Source organism: Sus scrofa, chromosome 14, assembly GCF_054392235.1.
Source record: "Sus scrofa isolate SSC_HxYL_T2T_F1_AM1 chromosome 14, Sscrofa_HxYL_maternal_Yorkshire_Landrace_v2.0, whole genome shotgun sequence".
In the NCBI taxonomy this organism is placed as follows: domain Eukaryota; kingdom Metazoa; phylum Chordata; class Mammalia; order Artiodactyla; family Suidae; genus Sus; species Sus scrofa.
The window spans coordinates 71,216,076-71,240,090 of NC_139396.1; the positions used below are offsets into that span (position 1 = coordinate 71,216,076).

At 54.3% G+C, this 24,015-nt stretch overlaps 2 protein-coding genes across 4 annotated transcripts; both read left to right on the forward strand.

The window, feature by feature from the left end:
- Window positions 1-2,265: 2,265 nt before the first annotated feature.
- VPREB3 (V-set pre-B cell surrogate light chain 3) lies at window positions 2,266-3,526 on the forward strand. Its single transcript, NM_001413615.1, has 2 exons — window positions 2,266-2,372; window positions 3,045-3,526. The coding sequence occupies exons 1-2, from the start codon at window positions 2,324-2,326 to the stop codon at window positions 3,359-3,361; spliced, it is 366 nt and encodes a 121-aa protein (NP_001400544.1). The 5' UTR covers window positions 2,266-2,323; the 3' UTR covers window positions 3,362-3,526.
- Window positions 3,527-5,147: 1,621 nt separating this feature from the next.
- ZNF70 (zinc finger protein 70) lies at window positions 5,148-13,267 on the forward strand. 3 transcript variants are annotated; one of them, XM_001926805.6, is made up of 2 exons: window positions 5,148-5,310; window positions 8,172-13,267. In XM_001926805.6, exon 2 carries the CDS (start codon window positions 8,234-8,236, stop codon window positions 9,578-9,580), a length of 1,347 nt encoding a protein of 448 aa, XP_001926840.2. In that variant the 5' UTR covers window positions 5,148-5,310; window positions 8,172-8,233; the 3' UTR covers window positions 9,581-13,267. The 3 variants fall into 3 exon arrangements, with proteins under 3 accessions (XP_001926840.2, XP_013838620.1, XP_084851571.1); XM_013983166.3 differs by having other exon boundaries at window positions 5,148-5,286; XM_084995445.1 differs by having other exon boundaries at window positions 5,148-5,263.
- Window positions 13,268-24,015: the final 10,748 nt, after the last annotated feature.

Consider the following 24,015-nt stretch of genomic DNA (forward strand, 5'->3'; position numbering starts at 1 on the left):
GGCTGCAAGGAGGGGAGGGGAGACAGATGTGGGGGCTTTGATCTCTCAATCCCCAACTTCCCCACTAAGGAACAAGTTAGGGCCAAAGCCCTGGGGGAGATGTCTGGTGGGGGATTAGCGATGGGTGGGTCCAGGTTGAGTTCCCTGCTCAGCTGCCCTTGAGGCTGGGCTCCACCAGCCCAGGGGGTCCCTACAGCTCATCCAGAATCCTTGGCCTCCCCTTCCTCCTGCTGTCTACATCAGAGCAGCCAGCAAAATCTGAGGCCCTCACAGCTTCCAAGCTGGTCTCCATGGCAGTGGGAGCTGCCAAGACATCCAGGCAGGAAATGCCTTCCCCCAGTATCCTGGTTACAGGATCTGGGGAGGGTATGGACCCTCCCTGACTCAGAGCTATTGTGGGGGCTGGAGCCTCTGGCCCTGGGATGTCCATAGACCACACCCGCTTAGCTTTTCAGACAGAGCTCCTATACTGAAAGTAAGGAAGTTTCCTGGGGGTGGGGTACTGGCTGTGGCTTTGGCAGAAATGGGGTCCTCACGGACTTTGCAGGCTCCCTTCCAACTCAAGGCCCCTTTCCCTGGGCTCACTCCCAGCCTCCTCCTCTTCTGTTCTTGTTCCTTTCCTTTTTCAGTCAAGTTTATGGAGGTATGATTTGCATACAATAAAATTCACCCTTTTGGGCAGTTGCATATAGCTCAGTGAGTTAAGGATCCAGTTACTGCAGTGGCTTGGGTTGCTGCTGTGGCACGGATTTGACCCCTGGCCCGGGAATGTACAAATTTTCCCTTTTTAGTGTTTTTACTTAATTTGTTTTTTATTTATTTTCTTTTTAGGTCCACACTGCAGCATATGGAAGTTACCAGGCCAGGGGTTGAATTGGAGCTGCAGCTGCTGGTCTATGGTACAGCCACAGCAACACTGGATTGGAGCCGCATCTGTGACCTATGCTGCAGCTCAAGGCAATGCTGGACCCTTAACCCAATGAGCGAGGCCAGGGATCAAACCTGCATCCTCATGAATACTAGTCAAATTCTTAATCCACTGAGCCACAACGGGAACTCCCTTTTAGTGTTTTCAGAGTTGTGACAAATCTCATGGAGCCATCACCACAGCCAGGATACAGAACATTTCTCCCCAGAATTCACCACTAGCCCCCTGGCAAGCGCCACAGTGTTCCCTGCCACCCCCCTGCTTCTTCCAGACTGTCACAAAGAGGGACGCACGCTGACAGTGGAGCCTTTTGGGTCCAGCTACCTTCGCTCAGCTCCATGTGTGAGATTCACCCGGGGTTGGTGGTGGTGTCAATGATTCCTTCCTCATTGCTCAGGAGGGTCCCACTGCCTGGAGGTGTCATGGTCTGTGGACCCAGTCACTGGTTATTCAGGATTGTTCCCTGTTTGGGGTGATTATGAATCAAGCCAGACCAGACCCTCGCCTGCAGGTCTCTGGGTGAAGAGACATTTCCATTTCTCTCTGGTAAACCCCGAGAGAGGGATTGTAGGTCGTAAGATGAGAGTTTGTTTAACTTTGTAAGAAACTGCCGGTGTTCTCCAGCATGCTGCACCAGCTTCTATTGGCCTGGTGTGGTTGTGGCTGTGCCTCCAGGATTCCTGTGCAGCTGGCCTCAGCTGCTTGCACAGGCAAAGAGGGAGGCGAGAAGCTCTGCTCACAGGCTAGTGCCAGGATGAAATGCAGTACCCTCTGCCTTTTTTTTTTTTTTTTTTTTTTTTGCTTTTTAGGGCCACACCCGTGGTGTATGGAAGTTCCCAGGTCAGGGGTCAAATTGGAGCTACAGTTGCCCCCGCACAGCAATGCCAGATCTGAGCTGCATCTGCAACCTACACCATAGCTCACGGCAAAGCCAGATCCTTAACCCACTGAGCAGAACCCTGGATCGAACCCCCATCCTCATGGATACCAGTCAGGTTTGTTACCACTGAGCCACAATGTGAATGCTAGGAAATGTTCTAAATCTCGGTCTAGGTAGAAGCTGCAGGGATATGTATACATTACATATAATCATCAAGCCATACGCTTTAAGATGTGTGCCCTTTACTGTGTGAGCTACATCTCAATGAAAAGCAGCCACCTGCTATAACTGCACATGTGGATTTCCAGGCTTCTGTTCTCAGAAGACCCTGTGGGGCCAGGGCTCTGACATTTGGGAAGATAGGGTCTGGCCGCTGGTCTCCAGCACCGCCCCTCCTAGCCTGTCAGTGGGCTGATTTGCATGCCCTGTTGAGGTCCAGTGGCCTCCCCTGTGTGCCCTGAAGCACCTGGAGCCTCCCAACTCAAGGACTCCTACCTGCCTCCCAGCCTCCAGCTATGGCCTGCTGGCACCTGGCCCTCCTTCTGATTGGGGTCCTCCTGGAAGGTAAGCCCCTCCTGGTCCTAACTCACCTGGGGGGTGGGGGGAGTGGGAGATGGCACATTGGCTTTAGAAGCCCTCTGCTAGGAAGCAAATCCATGTGGGCAGTGAGTAGGGTTCTGGAAGGGGCAGGGGGAACGGGGGGAGGGAACTGACTACAGATGGCTCTGTCCTAGAACTGTGGTGGGTCACTTTGGGTGGGCCTCAGTTTCCCCACTGGTGAATGATCAGATGGCTAGGGTCCCCAGACTCTGGGGTCTCAGAGACCAGTCACCTTTTGAGTTTTTCAGAAGGAAATCTAGTGTGAGCTGTTCCCTACCCCACACGGACAAGAGGCTTCTTGGGGGTGGTCAGTCTGTAGCCGGGGTTTGGAAGAGCCAGTGTGATCAAAGCTATAGGGGACTGCAGAACAAGGGATGAGGCTGGGCAGCAGAAGGACCCAGAGGCCACCAGTCCCACCCTCTGAGATCTGAATCCTAAACTGAACATGGATCCTTGGGAACATGGCACTAATGGGGGCCTAGGGGTTGCCAATTCTGTGCCCCACCCAGTGTTGATCCCATGGCACCAGGCCGTGAGTTTTGGAATCAGATTCTCCTGGAGTCTGACCAGGGCTTTGTGGGGCAGGGGCAGGAGGGAAGGGCCCAGGCCGGGTCTGAGTGTGTCTGTCTTTCTTAGTCTCCCAGCCGGCCCTGGCCCAGCGGAACTCACTGCTGGTCTTCCCAGGCCAAGTGGCCCAACTCTTGTGCATGCTCAGCCCCCGTCATGCCACCGTTGGGGACTACGGCGTGTCTTGGTATCAGCAGCGGGCAGGGAGTGCCCCCCGCTTGCTCCTCTACTACCGCTCAGAGGAGGACCACCACCGGCCCCCTGACATCCCTGATCGCTTCTCAGCAGCCGCGGATGCCGCCCATAACTCCTGCATCCTGACCATCAGCCCTGTGCAGCCTGAGGATGACGCCGATTATTACTGCTTCGTAGGCATCAAATCATAGGGGGGGATGTGGGATGAGTGCCTCCCATCTGCCTTCTGCTTCTTTCCTGACCCTGGGACCCTATCTTTCCCTGAGCCTTGATTTTCCTCTTCTGTAAAATGGGATAACAATATTCAACATGTCAAAAATAACTATTCAAAAAAAAACAAAAACAAAAACAAAAAACTATTCATGAGATCCTTGCTGAAAAAGTGACTGTGGTTGGTCTGGGAGTATGGGGTAGGGATTCTGGGGGTTGTTGCAGAAGAGGAAGCATCTAAGACCCCTGGGGTGGTGCCCAGCATCCCCACAGGCCCCAGGGGGCTCAGGCTGGTGGCTCTTGCCTTTCTGTGACTGGAAGAGCTGGAGTGAGAGAAAAAGGAACCAGCCCTTGCAGGTCCTGGCTCTGCATGGCTGCTTGTGGTCCAACGCTCACAGGGTGACTGGACTGGGTCCTGTCGATTTAAAAAACATGCACAACCTAAAAGTTGAGAGTTCAGTTTTATTTGGGGCTAAATGAGGACTATAGTCAGACAGGCAGCATTTCAGCTCTGAGAAACTGCTCCAAAGAGGCGAGGGGGAAGGTCAGTATATGTGTGATTTTGGTGAAGGGGGAGGTACATGCAATCAAGCACGCGTTTTACAGAAGGTCGCTGCTGGTCTCCTGAAGGTTATTATTGCTAGTCACGAGGAGCAGATGTCACCACGAAGAATTTTAGTGCTTTTCTAGATACGAGGAGATGCAAAAACTGGGCTCATAAAGTCTGAAAATATCTAACTATCTGAAGGTTTGTTCTACTAGTTTTCTCAGAGCACGTAGTGCCTCCCTCCTGATCACCCTGGGCTTCTCTCAGAGGGGTGTTGAGGGTCCGCAGCTGCAGTGGCTCATGATTCAGTCTGTAGAAGTAAACGGCAAATGCCAGTTTCCAGTCTACAGTCCCCATTGAGCCCAGGCTCCCAGCTTAGGCGAGGTAGCCCCTACCTATGCCTGGGTGGGGCTGGGAGGCGGTGTGAGTCGAGGGTGGGGGGCACTCAGAGGCACCTGAGGGCCAGGATGGAACGTGCTGAAGGCCGGTGGGCAGATGGCAGGGGCCCTCCACTGGGACCGTGTGTTCTAGCGGTTTCCTGTGATAGGGCCCTGGCCCCTAGGGAGGCTCTCCCTCAGCGGGCAGTCTGCACCTGAGCACTGGTGGGCGGGGAGGGTGAAAGGGGCAAGTCTTGCCATCAGAAGCAGAACTGAGCTCTGGGAGTGGGTGGGGGCGGAAGAACACACCCCTCTTCCCTCCCCATTCTCCTAAGAGGCGCCGCCTGAACGGAGATCATCCCTCAGATGCACTGAGTTAAGGTCTCGGGGGTCCAGAGAGGGTCCCGCCTAGGCTCCCAGCCATCTCCTGGACTCTCACCGGGTCCTTCTCATCTGTCTCTGTGGGTACGGGGTGGGCTGGCAGGAACAGGACTCCCCACGAAAGGAGGATGAACCCCAGCAGGACCCCGGCCCTGTGCGAGGTGACGGGCTCCGCAGCCCTGGGACGCCTGCCCTTCTTCCGGGGACACCAGGCGCCCCAAGGCCTCTGGCCGGCCCCACCGCCAGGGCAGGTGCCTGGGAGCCGGCTGCCCCTCCCGGCCTATTTCCTCCCCTGCGTTCCCGCCAAGGGCTGCCCAGCCTGGAGGTGCCGGGAAGCCGCCCGGAGCCCCCGCGCTGCGGCGAACCGTCCCGGCGCGCTACGCGGTGGGACCAGCGAGACGCGGGCCTCCGCGATGCCTAGAGCGGTCCCGGAAGTGCCGCGGGCAGGGGCGGGGCTCGGGCGCTCGGGCCGCCGCGGGTTTAGAGTCAGCAGCCGCAGCCGAGCGAGGCCACGGCCGCGGGCAGGAGCTGCTCGGGTGCGGCCCCGCCCCGCCCGCCCGCGGCCCCGCCCCCGCCAGGTGAGCGGCCCCGCCCCGGCCAGGTGAGCGTACCCGCCCGGGCCCAGGTGAGTGGCTCTGCGGCAGCCAGTGTAACCACCTGTCCCTCCGATGGCGCGAGTGTGGGCGGCTCCCGCAGGTGGAAGCAGGTGCGGGTCCGCGGCCGCTCGCGGGCCCCCAGCCAGGAGGCCCTGAGGGGCCCAAGGGTCGGCTGGGTGCCCAGGCCCTGGGGGGGTCCTCGGAGCATGGGGGCTAAGGCAGGAGCAGCAGGAGAAGGCCCAAGAGAGGTGGAAAGCGTGGGGTTCCAGACCTTTGGATTTTCGGTCCAAAAATATTTAAAACATCATTGGGCACAGATCAAGTATCGCCAACTTTTCCAACACTTCGTAGACTTGAGCGTGTAGCTGGTCCATAGAGGAATGGACAGCCCCCAGGGAGGGAGACCAGAAACACCAGGGTTTAACAGGTGGTGGAGGGAGACTGGCAATCCCCGGGTACCAAGAAAAGGAGGGATCAGAAGGCATGAAAATTAGGAGGGAAGCAACTTTCAGAAAGCAAGAGACTAAAGTGGGGCATGGGAAGGGGGGCGTGGGCTGTGCAGCAAGCTCAAAACCTTCAGTCCAGGTAGGTAGGATGGGTTAGTGAAAGGTGGGCCCATATTGTCACATCTTCCAGTTTTTCATGAGGAAACCTACTGAGCTTTAAACATTGGCAGAGAAGGCAAACAAGAAAAGCCTAACTGAGAGCCAAACGCAACGTGTCTGTGGCAGAATCCCCAGGCTGCCAATTTGCAGTCTCTAAAATGAAGGGTTTTGAGAAGGAGGTCTTGGGGAGGCCTGCCAAAGGGGTGGGAAAGTGAGGCCCCAGAAAACAGGGATTGGCTGTAAGGAGGTCATTGGATGCTGGGGCTGAAGTTGGAAACTTGAAATTTGTCTCCATGCCAGATACAGTCGTGTGATTTTCCTTGGCAGTGTTCAGCATCTTAGGAGGCGCTGGCAGAGGAGATGGGTCATTAGTGGCTGGTTGCAGCAGGGCAGGGAGATGAGGAGCGTGATGCTGGTCAAGAGTCGGTTTACGTGATGTCCATACCTGCTACAGAGGAGGTCTAAGCTAGATGGGGAAGGGGTGGACTGGGGTGAAGACTGTGGGACATTAGGTTGGCCAAAGTCTGGTAAGAGGATGGGAAGGGTGGGAGGTGGCGGTTGTGAGGAGGAGGGAAAGAGAAGTGAGAGTGATCACAGAATTCTGGAGGATACTTCAGTCCTGTGCTTTTTTCACACCTGGTCTTTCTACTGGCTGAAAACTCTTAAAAATTTCCAAGTAGGAATAAGTTCCATCATGACTGTTCTGATTAATTTGGTATGTCTTTGGAAGTCAGCCACTCTCTGATAGTAGTACCTTTCTGTGGAGTCATAAGGAGTAAGTGAGATATGCTTGTAAAAGGTTTAGCAGTGTCTTGGACACAGTAGGTGCTCAATAAACTCAAGTCGTCATGACTATGGTACCCGAGGTGCTTTCCTTGAGCTCATACAGCAATTTCTTTCTTTCTTTTTTTTTTTTTTTTTTGGCCACGCCTATGGCATGACAATGTTCCAGAGCCAGGGATCAAACCCCCACCACAGCAGTCACCCAAGCCACAGCAGTGACACACCAGATCCTTAACTAGGCCACCAGGAAACTCGCACAGCAGTTTCTGAATGGGGTCTTGAGGGGCTCCCTTGGGGCTGCCATAGTGGGACGGGGTGCAGTGTGGCATTTTCTAGCCTCCCTCCTTGCCCCTACAAAAACATCCCCTTCAACTGGAGCAGCTCTGCTTTGTCTGTTTTATTTATTTATATCGCCCATGTAATCGACATATTTGAATAAAGAGTTCTTTGGCAAAACAAAAGTGTGGCAAGCAATTCTAACACAAACAAATGGCTTTTCCTCCATTTTATCACTTTTTTACTCAACAAAGGTGTGTAGAGATTGTGTGGTTGCACTGGGAGCTGGGGGTCCAATGCAGAGGAGCCCCGTGCTTGCCCTTGGGGAGCTGGCAGGCAGGGGCGGGGAGAGGCCGGTCATGATGTGTGCCCACCAGGTAGAGGGTGTGAGGGACCTGTGCCTCAGACTCCAAGTCACTGAGGCTAGGGCCCGAGATTGTCAGAGTGTGGATGCTGAAAAGAGAGGACATTTGGGCTGAGTCTGGAAGCAGGAGCATATGCCATCTGAGTGGGTAGGGGGGAATCATTTAGGAGAAGAGCACAGCAGCACATGGAGTTGTTGAACTGCAAGGTTGGGGGTGTGTGGAGGGAAAGCAGGGGGCAGCGGGAAGGGCGGGGCTGCACGATCCTGAGAAGGGGGATGATGAGGTCAGGGCTGAGTTTGGGGCATTGATCCTGGTGTCCACGCAGGAGAGCCGGCCAAAGGGAGGAGGGGGAACAGAGGCAGGCTGCCACAGTTGGGAGGCCTGGGCTGCACAGAGGCCCCTTCAGTGAAGCCCCGGGAAGTGGATGGACTAGAGTGTGCAGGCAAGAGAGTGAGGAGGTCCAGGCACACCCCAGGGCTGTGGCTGTGGCACCCCCAGGCTGGAGGGGTATCGCTGACCATCTGCAGGAGGGAGACATGTGCTCTCTCCCAATGAGACCATCCCCAACACCTTCCAGCTGGAGTCCTGCCCCTTTTCCAGAATGGTTCTACTTCCTGTCTTTGCCCACCTTTCTGAACACCCCGAGCCTTTAGTCTGGACACCACAGTGTGGCATTGTCTGGCTGGCTGGCTGTCTTCCTTGCAGTTGTTTCTGGTAAGTCAGACTTGTCTCTAACTCACGAAGAGTGAGATTGTGTCTTCTCTTTGCTGGGTTTTGACAGCACAGTCCCTGGTGCAGGAAGGAGGCGCACATGAGATGCCTGACTTGCTGACTTGACAGTGTCTCTTGTTTTCTTTTCAGACCGTGAGAGCAGTAAGTGTGTCCCAAAGAAATACGGTCCCTGGGGTGAGCCAGGACTCACCATGGAGCTCCCCCCAGCAGCCAAGCTAGGGGAGGCCTTTGTGTTTGAGGATGGGTTGGAGATGCAGCCAAACCTCTTCTCAGATGAGGACCTGGGGGACTCTTTTCTTCAGGAAAGGGGCTTAGAGCAGATGGCTGTGATCTACAAGGAGATCCCTCTTGGGGAGCAAGACGAGGAGCCCAACGATTATGAGGGGAACTTCAGTCTGTGCTCCAGCCCTGTTCAGCATCAGAGCCTACCCCCAGGAGACAGACCCCCGGACGAGGAGCTGTTTGGCCAAACTTTCCTCCAGAAACCAGAGCTGAGTATGTGCCAGATCATCCATGGTGCAGAAGAATCCGGTAAGCCTAATGGCCAAACGGTGGGCAGCGGGGACCCGGGCCCCGAGGGACCTCATGGGACGGTGCAGCCCGCCAAACCCTACGCCTGCCGGGAGTGCGGGAAGGCCTTCAGCCAGAGCTCGCACCTGCTCAGGCACCTGGTGATCCATACCGGGGAGAAGCCCTACGAGTGCTGCGAGTGCGGCAAGGCCTTCAGCCAGAGCTCGCACCTGCTCAGGCACCAGGTCATCCATACCGGGGAGAAGCCCTACGAGTGCCGGGAGTGTGGCAAGGCCTTCCGCCAGAGCTCAGCGCTCACACAGCATCAGAAGACCCACACTGGGAAGAGACCCTACGAGTGCAGGGAGTGCGGGAAGGATTTCAGCCGGAGCTCCAGCCTCAGGAAGCATGAGAGGATTCACACCGGGGAGAAGCCCTATCAGTGTAAGGAGTGCGGCAAGTCCTTCAACCAGAGCTCAGGCCTGAGTCAGCACCGGAAGATCCACACCCTGAAGAAGCCGCACGAGTGCGAGCTATGCGGCAAGGCCTTCTGCCACAGGTCCCACCTCATCCGCCACCAGCGCATCCACAGTGGCAAGAAGCCCTACACATGCGAGGAGTGCGGCAAGGCCTTCAGCCAGAGTTCCAACCTACTGGAGCACCGCAAGACGCACACGGGCGAGAAGCCCTACAAGTGCCACAAGTGTGGCAAGGCCTTCAGCCAGAGCTCGTCTCTCATTGAGCACCAGCGCACCCACACCGGGGAGAAGCCCTACGAGTGCGGCCAGTGCGGCAAGGCCTTCTGCCACAGCTCGGCGCTCATCCAGCACCAGCGCATCCACACAGGCAGGAAGCCCTACGCCTGCAACGAGTGCGGCAAGGCCTTCCGGCACCGGTCGGCACTCATCGAGCACTATAAGACCCATACACGGGAGAAGCCCTACGAGTGCAACCGCTGTGGCAAGGCCTTCAGGGGTAGCTCCCACCTCATCCGGCACCAGAAGACCCACACGGCAGAGAAGCGTTAGCAAGAGGCACAGGCTCCTGCTCCACCTCCAGAGACACTCACCTGAGCTCCTGCACCCCACCCCGGCCACCCGCCCCCGACGGCCTGCCTGGCAGGTGAAGCGCGGGGTGGGGGGACCGGGATGGGAAGGCATCGGGCTGGGATGCCGGGGTTGGCTCCTGCTCACCTGGGACCCAGTGGGGTTCTGTAGGGTTTGCCCTCTAGTCACTTTTTCCAGAGTCCAGAAGAAGAATCAACCTCAGAGGGAGAAAGTGGAGTTAAACCCATGAAAATGGCAGATGAGCTCTTCGACATCAGGCACTTTTAGAAGCAGCAGCCATGCTCACCGTCCAACTCAGCGATAGGAGAAGGAGCCCAGAACAGAGGCATCCACAGCCCTCCTGGGGCAGTGGTGGGGGAGGGGGAGCACAGGTGACAGCAGAGGGAGGGTCTGGAAGGACTGGTTTGGGGGTGAGGGTGAGGCCCTATGTGCTCTCTCAGTTCTCCATGTGGGTTGGAGAGAGGGCAGCCCTGGCTGAGAGGGCTCTTCCAGAAGGTGGAAGCCGAGGACAGTTGACCCTGGCCCTAACTCAGCCAGGGCACCAGGCTGTCTGCCGTCCAGGAATAACCTCCCTGCCAGACCGAAGGCCCGACCACAGCGTGCCTTGGACATCAGTGAGTGGCTCTGGTCTGGCACTCTGCAGCGCCAGTGGATGTTTCAGTCAGAAGGTCTGGGTCCAGGATCCAGTTCTGGCTCCTCCTGCCTTTGTGACCCCGAAGAAGCCTGAGGCTCCATGGGATGGGGATGATGGGATCTGGCCATGTTCCTCTAAGAGTCGGTGCCAGGCTTCCATTCAGAATGGGACCATGCATGAGAGTGCTTTGGCAAACGGTGATCAAGGATGGAGAACAAGAGTGACCCGCTTCACCCGTAGGGGAGATGCATCCCTGTCTGGGACTTCTCCCTAAGCCAGGCTTTTCTTCAAGCCCAGCTCACGCCCTGGGCTGCAGCATCCCATGAACCATCCTGTCCCAGACACTACAGGAGCCTCCTTGCAGCAGCTGTGTGTCTGCGTCCTGCACGTCTCTCCATCCTCCCCACCGGGGGTTGTTTAATGAGACCAGCTTGGCTGGACATCCCCAGAGGTGGCGCTCCCCAGGTGATTGGAAGGCTGCATTGCGTAGCAGGCTGTGGGCCCCGCCCTGGCTTCCATCAGGCCCCAGCATCTCCCAAATGGCAGGCCTGCTCGCCCTGACAGAGGACAGTTTGAGGGTGGCCATCCTGTCTCAGTCCCCTGACCCCTGCCCCAGGAATGGGCTCAGGAAGTAACATGTCTGGCCAGTTGGTATGTGTTTTTCCTGGGCCTTGGTGTGTCCATGAGGGTCTTTAGTACTGCTCCCCCGGGCTCATCAGAGCTAGTGCAGAGGGGAGGTAGTCTGAGCTACTTGGAAGTTTTTCGGAAGCCTGTAGCTGAAATCCGACAAGCCCATCATGGTAAGCTAGTTCTTTCAACTAGTCAGAAGGTCAGCTTGGCAGCTGTGTATGGTTTAGAGGTATTAAAACGGCAAAGCCAAAGTTGTACTTCGTAAGTAGGGCTTGGTAGGCCAAAGATTTTAAAAGGACAGGTCTGTGGGGCTGGGGGGCACTGTTACCTTTGTCCAGCTCCTCTCTGCCGTGTGAGTGTGTGGAGCGTTTAGCCAGCACTGGGGTTCCCCAGAGCCTCTGCATGAGCAGGTGGGCTGGCCTGACGGGGTGGCACCCGGGCACTGTCTGCAGGTAGCCTGCACAGAGGGTCTCCAGTCATTCACTAGGAGTGAAGAGAGAATGCTGACCACCTGTTGGGGCAGGCGGGTCAGCACCCCCCAGAAATCTACCTCCTCACCTGCCTCATTCCCCCCATTTGACCTCAGGCTTGGCCAGGCCTGGCCTTCTTACCTTTGATGTCCACTCCCACTCTGCACTCCCAGCCACATTGTTCGAAAGCATCACTTTGCACATGTCACCACTCTCCTTAAAGCCAACCTTCAGGGTCTCTTCTGCACATAAACCCCTGTTTCAGCCGATTGGTTTGTTACACCCCCCCCACACCCCTGCCACTTCCTCCCAGATACTCTCTCCACCCCTCCCAATTCTCTCAGCTCATTTTAGCCATCCTCACATTTTTTGAACATGCACTTTCTCCTCCTCCCCCATCTCCTTTTCCCTTTGACAATTTTTGAAACATGGGGCTTGAGACCCCCCTTCCTGAAGGGTTTGACATTCTCACAAAACCGTGGTAAGACAAGGCAGTTCTTTGTTTTTTGGAAGCTCGAGCAGAACCCAGTTCCTTCTGTTCAAATTCTTTCACAGTTTTCTTGTCTTTTTAAATCATTTCATTTATTTAGGATCTCAAACAGTGTAATGTTATAAGAGGTCATACTGATATGTGGAAATTCCCGGGCCAGGAATCGAACCTGTGCCACAGCAGTGAGCCAAGCCGCTGCAGTGACATCACCGGATACATAACCCGCTGTGCCACAAGAGAACTCCTAATCGTCCTTTAATTCAGTTGTTTGTTTTTATTGTCTTACATTTTTTTCTTTCTTTTAGTAGATGTTGTTGAATGTTGTAGAGCTCCAATTCTTGATTCTGTTTACTAATTGAATTGTTCTGTGAAAGTACATGTATTCTGCTCTTTTCTTTTTTTTTGACTTAGTACTTTACATTTCTAAGATTATTTAGATATAGTTAATCATTTTTAATATTTCTAGTAAATGTCAGTACTTTGGCCTATGATTTTTTCCTTATACTTAGAGCTTTCTCTGCATTCCATAATGTTGACATGTGGTATTTTTTGCTAGTAGGACTTTCCCTTTGGCCCAAGTATTATTATTATTATTATTATCATTATATTATTATTTTTTAATATTTCCCAGTGATGACTGGTCATTGCTATTGCTTCTTACTGTACGTATTGTGTTAACATTTCTAAGTGTTTCTAGAACTCCTCTGGGCCTGAATATATTACCCATTTTTATAAATCATTTATGTACGTTAAAGAAATGTGTCTTCACTCCATCAGTTCTATTTGCTAAATTAATTTTTAAATTATTTTATTCAAATCCATTCTTTCTTTAACTTCGGTTTACTTCAGATTTCTTAACCTGGGGCCTAGGGACTGCCTAGCAGTTTTAGAGGTTTTAGGGGTTTTAGAGGTCATGGACCCCTGGGGACTGAACAAAGCTGTGTGGATATGTGCCTGAATGAATGATTCTGGGACGGGGGGGAGGGGTCAGTAGCACTCACCACATTTTGGAAGAGCTCTGTAACCCCAAAATAGTTAAGAACTTTCATTTACCTGGTCAAATTATAGGCTGATTTTGTGTGATTTTTCTTTATGTATTTCTAGTTTGCTTTAGTTTCTGTTTCTATTTTATGTATGTTGTTGCTTTGTTAGTTGTGACGTTATCTTAAGAAATAGGCAGGGTATAAATTATCAAGAAATTACCATGTTTGGGGCATATATATTTAACAGTGATATATCGAGAAACTGTGCCTTTTAGTGCCCTTTTTGAATGCTTCTAGCTTCAACTTCTCCTTTCCAAATATCAAAAGCCCCTTGCTTTTTTTGAGTTTGCATTTGCATGAGAGTTTATTTAGCTTGGCATTTTATTTTTTAAATTTGTGTATATATTTTGCTATATAACTTATAAACAGCAAATTGTTGGATTTTGTTTTCTGAATTCTTTCTATATTTTTTCTCTTTACATAAGTTCTCCTATTATTAGTGTAATTGTTCAGAGTGAGGCATAATTAATATTCCTCTTAATATTTTAACATGCAGTAACTCATTTAACCCACAGATCATGCTTACCCCCCACCCCCATCTCCATGAGTTATTATCCATGTGTGGAGTGTCACTTCAGGTGGACTAGAGGTCTGCCATTGGGCACCTGTTCCCCTGGGTCTTTGTCAGTGCCTGGCTGTCCCGAGCCCAATCTTGAAGTCACTGCCTCTGGCTTCAGTGTCCTTGGCTATAACTGGGAGGAATCATATCTCCCCCCTGCCCCCCAGCCCTGTGTGGCTCAGGGAACTAATGAAAGCAAACCTGCGTGGCAAACTGAGGGTATAGGTGATTCTTACACTAGTCACGTTTAGAAATATTCCTTTATTGGAGTTCCTGTCCTGGCACGGCGGAAACAAATCCAACTAGGAACCATGAGGTTGTGGGTTTGATTCTGGGCCTCACTCAGTGGGTTGAGGATCTGGCATTGCCATGAGCTGTGGTGTAGGTTGCAGACATGGCTTGGGTCTGGCGTTGCTGTAGCTGTGGTGTAGGCCGGCAGCTACAGCTCCGATTAGACCCCTAGCCTGGGAACCTCCATATGCCGCGAGTGTGGCCCTAAAAAAAAAAAAAAAAAAAGACAAGAAATATTCCTTTATTTATTTATTTATTTGTTTTTGCTTTTTAGGGCTGCACCAGTAGTATATGGAGGTTCCCAGGCTAGGGGTCTAATCTGAGCTACAGCTGGCCTATGCCAGAGCCACAGCAATGCCAGATCTGAACCTTGTCTGCGACCTACACCAGAAGGATGACCTACCTCATGGCAACGCGGTATCCTCAACGCACTGAGTGAGGCCAGGGTGGAACCTGCAACCTCATGGTTCCCAGTCGGATTCATTTCCACTGTGCCACGATGGGAACTCCTAGAAATACTCCTTTAATTTTCTGTTCTTACTCCCAAAGTTTGTCCAACATAACTGAGAACATTACCTGGTGCTTTACTTTTAAGAAAATATATGAGATGCAGCAAAGAGACATCATAGGTCATTCTCACCCTCACTGAGGGAAACCACACGGTCATTTGAAAGAGAGATGGGGTTCCTGATCTTGTACCCCTCTCATCATCACCTGTCTGTCCCAGGCCAGTCCACTCAAACTTCCCCTTCTGGGGTGGGGGCAGGGCACTGTCACCAAGATGGTCACTCTGGCCACCCCCGTGGCAGGTGGGAAGTAGAGGCCCGTGATTTACCACAGGTGCAGGGATTGAGTGTCAGGTCTGCCGGCAGCCGTGGGCAGGGAGGAAAATTCAGATGTTATACTGGAGCCCAAACCACTGCCACTGGGACTTCTCAGAGGCAGCAAATGGAACTGGCCCCCACAGACCCAGGTGGGGACCAGCTGGCCTCTGCAGGGTCGCTCAGCTCTTGGGGCTGAGCAGAAGTTCGCTCACATCACCACCCACGTCTGGATGAACTTGCCATTGACTTAAGCGTCGCCTACTGGAGGTAGGGAAGGGAGCCCTTTTCTTGTGGGAGAGCACCCTCTTCAGTATCTCATAGCCAGGAATCCAAGCCAGGGCCTGGCTGCTGAGGGTGGAGTGGGGCTGTCCCACGAAGACACCCCCTCCTCTGCCACAGGCCAACACGTGCCTCATTGCCAGGACACTGGCAGGGGCTGCTTGCTAGAGACCCTCTCACGTTTGCTGCCTGTGTGTGTCCACCACTGTCATACACCTTCCACGGCCCCTGCTCCCCCTCTGTGGCTGTCAGCCATCTTTCTGTCTCCTCTTGTTTTCTTCAGTCTCGCTTGCTGATGTCAACCAGGAACCGAGTGCCACCTCCTCCTCCCATCCCACGGCATAGCCCTCCCTGGCCTCCCCCCTCAGGCCTTTCGCTCCTCCGCAGCCGGGGCCATCCTTCTGCCCCACAATCTGGTGGAGTCCCCTCTCTTCCTCAAACACCCACTTGGGTTCCCATGGAAAGCTCATCAAGGCCCTTCCAGATCTGATGCCCCCTCCCCACCAGGGCCTCCATGCTGAGGCCACACTGCAGGCCTTCGTCCCTCAGGGCGTCCCCTCCCATGTGTAGAACGAGCACGGGCCAAGGACAGGGGGAGCGCTCCTCCAGGCTCAGATCTCCCAAGGGCCAGGTGTACATGCTGTGCCCAGCCCCCAGCTCTGTTCTGGGTGTTAGGTGCACTTGAGCCAGAGAAGGAGGCTGGGTTTAGGGTCAGGGCCAGCACTTTAGGTAGCAGAGAATGAGGAGAGAGAGGGTCCAATTAGAGCGATTGTCTGCTTTTCTTTAAAATTGAAGTAGAGTTGGATTTCCCATTGTGGCGCAGTGGTTAACGAATCCAACTAGGAACCATGAGGTTGCGGGTTCGATCCCTGGCCTTGCTCAGTGGGTTAAGGATCCGGCATTGCCGTGAGCTGTGGTATGGGTTGCAGACGCGGCTCGGATCCCGTGTTGCTGTGGCTCTGGCATAGGCCGGTGGCTACAGCTCCGATTCGACCCCTAGCCTGGGAACCTCCATATGCCACGGGTGTGGCCCTAGGAAAGACAAAAAGACAAAAAAAAATAAATAAAATAAAATTGAAGTAGAGTTGATGTACAATGTTGTGTTAGTTTCAAGTATGCAGCAAAATGATTTGGTGTATACACACACACACATATCATTTTTCAGATTCTTTTTCTTTATAGGTTACTACAAGATATTGACTATAGTTCTGTGTGCTATAAAGTAAGTCCTTGATGTTTATCTGCTTTATATATAGCAGTGTGTATCTGTTAATCCCAAACTCTTAATTTATTCCTTGCCCCTTTTCCCATTTGGTAACTATAAGTTTATTTTCTGTGCCTGAGAGTCTGTTTCTGTTTGGTAAATAAGTTCATTTGCATTATTTGTTAATATTCCACATACGAGTGATAGCATAACATTTGTCTTTTTCGCTCTCTCTCTTTTTTTTTTTTTTTTTTCTTTTTAGGGCCATACCCGTGGCATATGGAGTTTCCCAGCGAGGGGTCGAATTGGAGCTGTAGCTGCCAGTCTACACCACAGCCACAGCAATGCCAGATCCAAGCCGTGTCCACGACCTACACCACAGTTCATGGCAACACCGGATCCTTAACTCACTGAGCAAGGCCAGGGATTGAACCCACATCCTCATGGATCCTAGCCAGGTTCGTTCGTTTGTTAACTGCTGAGCCATGAGCAGAACTCCTTGTCTTTCTCTTTCTGATTTACTTCACTTAGCATAATAATCTCTAGCTCCATATTTGTTGTGCACATGGCATCATTTCATTCTTTTTTATGGCTGAATAACTATTTTTTGTGTTTTGTTGTTGTGGTTTTTTTATTTTTGTTTTTGTTTTGGCTGAGGTATGCAATGGCTTGATGTGGGGTTTCAGTTCCCAGACTAGTGATTGAACCCAGGCTGCAGTGGTGGAAGCCCTGAATCCTCACCACTAGGTCACCAGGAAAGAACCCTATTTTTAGACTTCTAAGGAACCTCCATACTGTTTCCCATAGTGGCTGCACTAATTTCCATTCCTCCTAACAGTGTGGGTGGGTTTGCTTTTCTCCACGCCCTCACCAGCATTTGTTATTCCTCACTTTTTGATGGTGGCCTTTCTGAGCAGCAGTGACCATCTTATGTCTGTGCTTTCACATGTTATCACACCTGGCGCGCTTAACACCTCCTAAAAACAATGGTTTCCCCAGCGCCGTGAGATGGTTTGCCTGGGCCCCCATCCTCCACAGCCCAGCCCCAACCAAGACACCCAGGCCTCCCTCAGGCAGAGCCTCACAATGGCTGAAGCTCCTTCTCCCTGGTTTCTCCCCTGTTAGATGTGAGCCTGGTTCATGGAGCGAGGTAGGAGCGGGAGTCACTTGGTGAGAGCAGAGTCACTGGCAGAGCCTGCCTCCCCAGGCCAAGGGGAGGGACAGACCTCACTATCCCGGGACAAAAGGGGAGATGGACGGCCAATAGCAGGGGTTTCTCTGAGACCTCAGCTCCGTCCTGAGAGTGTATGTGAGGGACCCGAGCCCGGCTGGAGCAGAGATGGGGGAGGGGGACCCCAGCCCCTGCCTGGTGCTCACTCCCCTGAGGGAGACCCATTGGTGGCCTCCTCACCAGTGGCTGACCCAGTGTCTCCTCTTCCCTTTGCCTTGGCCACTCTCAGCCCAGAAGCCAGACCTGCCCCAGGGTCCCCTGTGGGCACACTCAGCCCAACTTCTATTCAGACAGTGGGGTCTGGGAGTGGCTCCCTGTGATCCCCTGGGGTGGCCCCGCCTGGTCCCCCTCTAAGGTGTCACACCCCCTCTAGGGTGTCACAACCCACACCCTAGCTCCTGGACCCTCCGCTCCTCCAGGGCCGCTAGGGGGCGCTGTCCACTCACTGGAACCGCAGGGGGACCCAGCAGGTGAAGACCTGGAGGAGGGGGCCCCCCCCAAAAGGCCATGCTCGGGGACCCGCGTGTGATGCCCAGGGAAACTGAGGCCAAGGAGTCCAGGCAGGGGCAGAGGGGACCCGGGGGCGGGCTCGGTGACCACCCAGTGATTCCTTTGGCAGTCACCAGGTTCTCAGCACTATAGGGGGATGCGCACTGCTGCGGACCACATCCAGGGGCCAGAGTCCGAGGAGGTGCTCAGACACAGGACCTGTCCGCCTGTCCCTGCCGCTATGAGTTCTGCTGCCCTGCAGAGCTAGCTGCAGGTCGCAGTGAGCCCAACATGAACGTCCATGTCCCCAGGCTCCAGGTGGGTGTGTGTCCTCCAGAAGCCCTTACCCGTGCGCCAGGGAGGCACAGGGCTTTCTGGGGCCCTGTTAGTGAAGGAAGGACGGGGACTGCCCAATGTCCACCCACGCAGACCCGCTAGCACTTCGGTGTTCACACCGAGCCCTCTGGGTCCCCCTGCTTGACTGGCTCTCCCTACCCCCTACCCCAGTCCTAGAGATGCTAAGTACAGGAATTTAGGAGCAATATGTCAGCAGGAGCTGTCCAGGTACATTTGGCACTTTGGACAAGTCTCAAGGTGCTCAGCCAGCTCTGAAAGAGGAGGAAAGCCTGCCCCTCCTGCCCCCCGCCCCCTTCCTTGTTTCCAGCCCTGCTGGCCTCCCTGCTATTTCTGCAACCTGCCAGGCACATTTGACCACAGGGCCTTTGCACTTGCTGCCCCTTCTGTCAGGAGCACTCCTCCCCAGGTGCCTCCGGGGGACCCCCTCCTTCATTCAGGGGTGGCCCCTGCTGACCATCCACCAGCTATCACCCGAAGCCCCTTCCTTTCCTGAAGAACTTGTCGCACCTCATGTTATGGTATAATGTGTTGCTTACACTGCCTCGCCCACTGTAACTTTGCTCCAGGACTTGGTCTCTGAGGTCCCTGCCACGTCCCCAGGGCCCTGAGCAGCAGCTGCAGCAATGCCAGATCCTTTGACCCACTGCACTGTCTAGGCTGGGGATTGAACCCGAGCTCCCCGATGCACTTGGGCTCTTCACTTAACTGCACCACACTGGGGACTCCTGTCTTTCTTTTTATAATTGAGAAAAAGTTAAGCTGTGTCCATTCTTGAAAACAAAACCAATAGAAACAATGCGTTGGAAAATGATGGCCCTGGTGAAACCCTCCTTCAGGCTCTGGTGTTGGTGGACCTGCTCTGGTAGCAGATCCATCTGGGCAGTGCCAGCCTAGCTGGGGGCACAGCTGGGTGGTGGCCCCCCTGCCCCACATTGGCAGTGACATTGGTGCTGGGCAGTGTGGGTGGGTATCAGACCCAGTGTTGAGAGAAAGAAAACACAGTCTAACTTAATCTACGTGAAGTCAAAAACAAGCATAGCTGGAAAATAGTTGGCTTAAGAGTCCACACAGAGGGAGTTCCCATTGTGGCGCAGTGGTTAACGAATTTGACTAGGAACCATGAGGTTGCGGGTTCAATCCCTGCCCTTGCTCAGTGGGTTAAGGATCTGGCGTTGCCGTGAGCTGTGGTGTAGGTTGCAGACGCGGCTCAGATCCTGAGTTGCTGTGGCTCTGGCATAGGTCGGTGGCTACAGCTCCGATTCAACCCCTAGCCTGGGAACCTCCATATGTCGCGGGAGCGGCCCTAGAAAAGGCAAAAAGGCAAAAAGGCAAAAAGGCAAAAAAAAAAAAAAAAAAAGACAGTGTCCACACAGAGGACAGTAAAGCTATATGGAAAAGTAAAGAAACGATGAATTTGAGGCTCTTGAGGTTCTGGTCACTTTCTGAGGTTAGATGGTACATGATGGAGGTTTTATTACAACACTTTTTCAAATTTACAGGTACATTTTATATATACTTTTCAGTTGTTGTCGTTTACAATTAAAATAAATGAAGTTCATCAAAATATCAGTGATGGCTCTTCTGGGTGAAGTTTGAGGAGTAAATTTTTTCTCTTGTTTTTCTGTTCTTTCCACATTATTTTGACTGAGCAGTTATTATTTTTAAGCTAAAGACCAAGACTAATAAATTGTGTATATATATTTTTAACCACTGCACCTGCAGCATATTGAAGTTTCCAGGCCAGAAGTCAATTTGGAGCTGCAGCTGCTGACCTACACCACAGCCACAGCAGATCTGAGCTGCGTCTGTCTGCAAGGCCACAACAAGGCCGGATCCTTAACTTCATGGACATTACCTTGTGTTCTTAACTGACGAGAGCCACAACAGCAACTTCTAGATCTGTTTTTATTTCTCCCTCTCAATGCTATCGCCTCAATCCATTTGTCTGCCCTTATGCCAATTCTACACTGTTTTGGTTTCCATAGCTTTTAGTAGGTTGTGAAATTGAGAACTGTGATTTTTATAATTAGGATCTACCCACCCAAACAGCTGTCCATTCATCCATTCACCCATCCAACTTCTAACCTACCCATGAACATACCAATCCACCCACTCATCTACCCACCCGTCATTCACCCACCCACCCAGCCTCCCATCCATTGACCCACTCAGCCTCCCATTCATCCATCCATCCATCCACCCACCCTCCCATCCACACATCCATCCACCCACTCATCTCTTCTTTCCTTCCCTCATTCACACTGCCTGTTGAGATCCTTGAAGTTATCGTGCACTAGACTGGGGATGAGATGCAGAGTCTGCAGACCCAGAAGGGGGCCACATCTCTTGGGAGCAGCAGCTTTTCCTTTGTCAATGAGTCCTAGAAGGGAGGGGGTGAGATCCCTTGGGGTCAGGCCCTCCAGGACTCCAGGACCCAGGAGGGAGCTAGGGAGGCAGCCAGGGGGCAGCATCAGGTCCAGGCCGGGGCTGGGAGGGGGCTGGGAGAGACTAGGGCTCTGCTACCCCCACCTGTGAGCTGCACAAACATCCATCTGACTACAGCCCTGAAACTGCCCAGTCCAGCCTGGGCTGCACCTGGCCCTGTTTGTCATGCATCCCATGCTGCCTGAAAACGAGCTCAGTTTCTCTTCCCCTTGCTTTTCCCCTTGTCACCCGGAGTTCTGGTTTAGGTCAAAGTTAGGGTTAGTTTTAGCCTGGGGTTCCCAGGGGTGGCCAGCAGGGCCACCAGAGCTGGGGGAGGTGACCCACTCCATCCTCTTTCCACCTTGGGCCTCATTGCCCTCCAAGCCCTGGGCCACCCTGCCCCCCCCTTCATCCAGAAATCTGACAATCCTATAGGAGGGTCCGGCCCACAGGGTTCTCCAGGCAGCACTTCTGGAGCAGAGGGGAAGGCTGGGGCCCAGAGAGGGGGATCTTCTTGCCCAGGGCCACACAGCATGTCAGGCAGGCCTGGGCAAGAGCCCAGGAGGTGACATCAATGGTTGGGGTGAGTGAGGGTCACCATGGTCCAGGCACATCACAGACATCAGCCTTTTAATCCCCAAGCCCCCCCTCCCCAATGGGGAAGACTCATTATCAGCACCCCCCCCACACACAGATGAGATGAGGACACTGAGCCCACAGAGGGAAGCAAATGGCCCAAGGGCGAGGACTGAGAAGGGCTGTGGGTGTGGGGACCCTCCCTGTCCACCCTGGGCTCTGGGCTCCCATCACAGGCTTCCCAGGCCCTTTGCCCGGGCCCTCCCTCCTCCCAGCCATGGGGTGGCAGGTGGCCACCGGGTCCACCCTGGGCCTCCTTTCTGCTCCCTGGCAGGTCAGGGCTGGAGTGATGGAGGGAGGTTGCCACATGGGCTTGTCTGGCCCGGCCAGCTCTCTACAGGGTGCCCCAGTGTGGCCTCAGTGTCCAACCACTGGAGGGGGGCCTCAGGCTGGGAGGGGGCACTGGGAGGGTCTCTGCCTGGCTCTGCAGTATGTGCATCACTCAGGGCTTCAAGTTTCTCTGCCTCTGTGATGGGGCAACAACCCTGGCGTCAGTCTCACAGAATCTGTGAGCAGCTCAGTCGGGTACTACGTGTCCTATGTTCTGTAAACGGTTCAGGACAATGGGCCACTCAACGGTCTCTGGATGCAGTGGCCCTTTGGAATCGCAGATCTGGTCCAGGGCTGAGGCCTCCTGGGACTCAGGACACTCCAGCCCACGCGCTGGCCTCACCCAGTGCATCCACACCCTTTCCTGCCTCATCCTACCTGCAGACAGACCACGATCCTCCCTGGAGACCTCCCCACCCCAGGGTCCCTTCCAGCAACCACTGCACATCCCTCTCTGCCCAGTGTCCTGTCCACGTCCCAGTCTCCTTCCTCTCCAGGGCGGGCCCAGCCCTGGGCACCAAATATAAGGGATTCCTGGACGGCGAGCAGGGGGCAGGCCAGGTGGTGTGGGAGACAGGAGTATGGGGTCTCCGAGGTGGAGGGGTCAGCTGCTTCACTGTGTTCACCTGCTGATGGGGGGATGCTGACCCACCAAGAGGCCCTTTCTCTCTCCCCCTATGCCCTGAGGGTGCAGCTTCCAGGCCATGTTGGAGGTGACTGAAATTGCTGCTGCCCCGGAACCCCCTTTGGTGACCCCGCCAGGACCTCAGGATCCCCTTGTCTTTGTCTTTCTCTCAGGGGGTCTCATTTTGTGCCATGGCTTTTAGTCTGTGCTTGGACACGTCTCCCCAAATACCCAGGGTCCTGGCCATACCTCTGTGGTAGACTGGTGGGTACGTTCCAGGGCCGACTTTAGCTTTGAGTAAGCCAGTCCTAGCTTGCCTGGGATGTGAGAAGCCAAGACCCCACAGTGCCCAGGCCTCCAGGGGCCTCAGGGTGGCTGGACAGACTGTCAGCTGAGTGACTGAACAGTCTCTTGAAGGACAACTGTGCTTCTGGCCTCCTCAGTATTACCCCAGATGTGGGGCTCCCAGGGCAGGGATTGTGAAGCTCCCCATTTCTCTCCCCCTCCAATCTCCCCCCCGAAGAGTCCTAGGTGTGGGGGCAACAGGTGAGGTGTGACCCACAGTGTCCCATGTCCCATGTCCCATGTCCGGGCTCCTCTGGGCTCCAAGTGTCTGGCTGTGTCCACCGTCACCCGCAGCTCTGGGCCTGGGGCTTAGAAAGGTTCCTGGGGGCCTGAGGAAGGGGTATGATCTGCACAAACACAAGATTCTGGAGCAGAAGATGCCGCTTCTGACAGTTGAGTGACGTGAACTCTTCCCAGCTCAGGCCCGGGTGCAGGGGCTTGAGTGGCCTGGGTGCTAGGATACCGGTCCCTTCTCCAGCTGGACTGGTGGAAGCTTCTGGAACCAGAGACATCCCTCCCCCAGCCCGGGCAAATGGGAGGCACCTGCTGCTAGGGCTGGGCTGGTTGGGGTTTCCCGGCTATTTCGGGCATCAGGGCCTCTTTTTCGCCAGGCCAGCTGCACGGGGCTGAGGGTGTGGGGCCCTTGGGGAGCCCAGCAGTGCTGGCCTGAGGCCAGCTGGGCCCGAGCAGCCCAATGCTAACGGCGACAACAGTCAACCAAGTGACAAGCAAACATTCATTTTCCATCTGACCATTTGTCCTGTCTCTCCAGGGAGAAAGTTTCCATTATCACCAACCCAGAGGCATAGAGGGGACACAGGCCCCCAGCCACCAACCCAGAGTCAGGACTGTCTCAGCCCCTGGCCACCTCTGTGCTCAGCCGTCACCCCTGTGAGACCCGGCCAGTGTCCCCGGCCCTCACCCTGGTTTGTTTTCTCCAGGAGGGGGAGTTGTGGCCTCAGAGTCCACTAAGCAAAGCAGGGTGGGTACTGAGGGCCAGTTTCAAGGAGGAGAGAACTGAGGCTCTGACAGCAAGCTGGGGGTCAGGGGACCTGGCTGGGGTCACAGGCTGAGCTGCTGGCTGACCTGCCCCAGGTTCTATCCCTGGCTCCTCAGCCCTGTGTGACAGGTCATTCATTCGTTTACTCAATCTTTCATTCAGCAAACCCTCAGTGAGCCCTGCTGGGGGTGTGGTGCTGGGGGCAAGGACACAGGAACTCCTGCCCTAGAACAGCTCATGCAGTAGGGGAGCGGGGTGTGTGTGTGTGTGTCTGTGTGGAGATCGCCGCTGATCCCACCCCGTCCTCCAGCCCCCAGGTCAGTTTCCAGGCCAGGGAGCATCTCCCCACACACTCAGGACAAAATTTCATCCTCCTGCCCGGCCCCAAGTGACAGACGCCCCCAGTTGTCACTGGGCATCTCTCCACACACATCACAGTCCCTGTAGCAGCCTCGAAGTCCTTGTCAGGGCTGCCATTGCCCAATTCACAGAGGGGACAAGACCATGAGGGCTGCACCAAGCCTGCCTGCTCAGT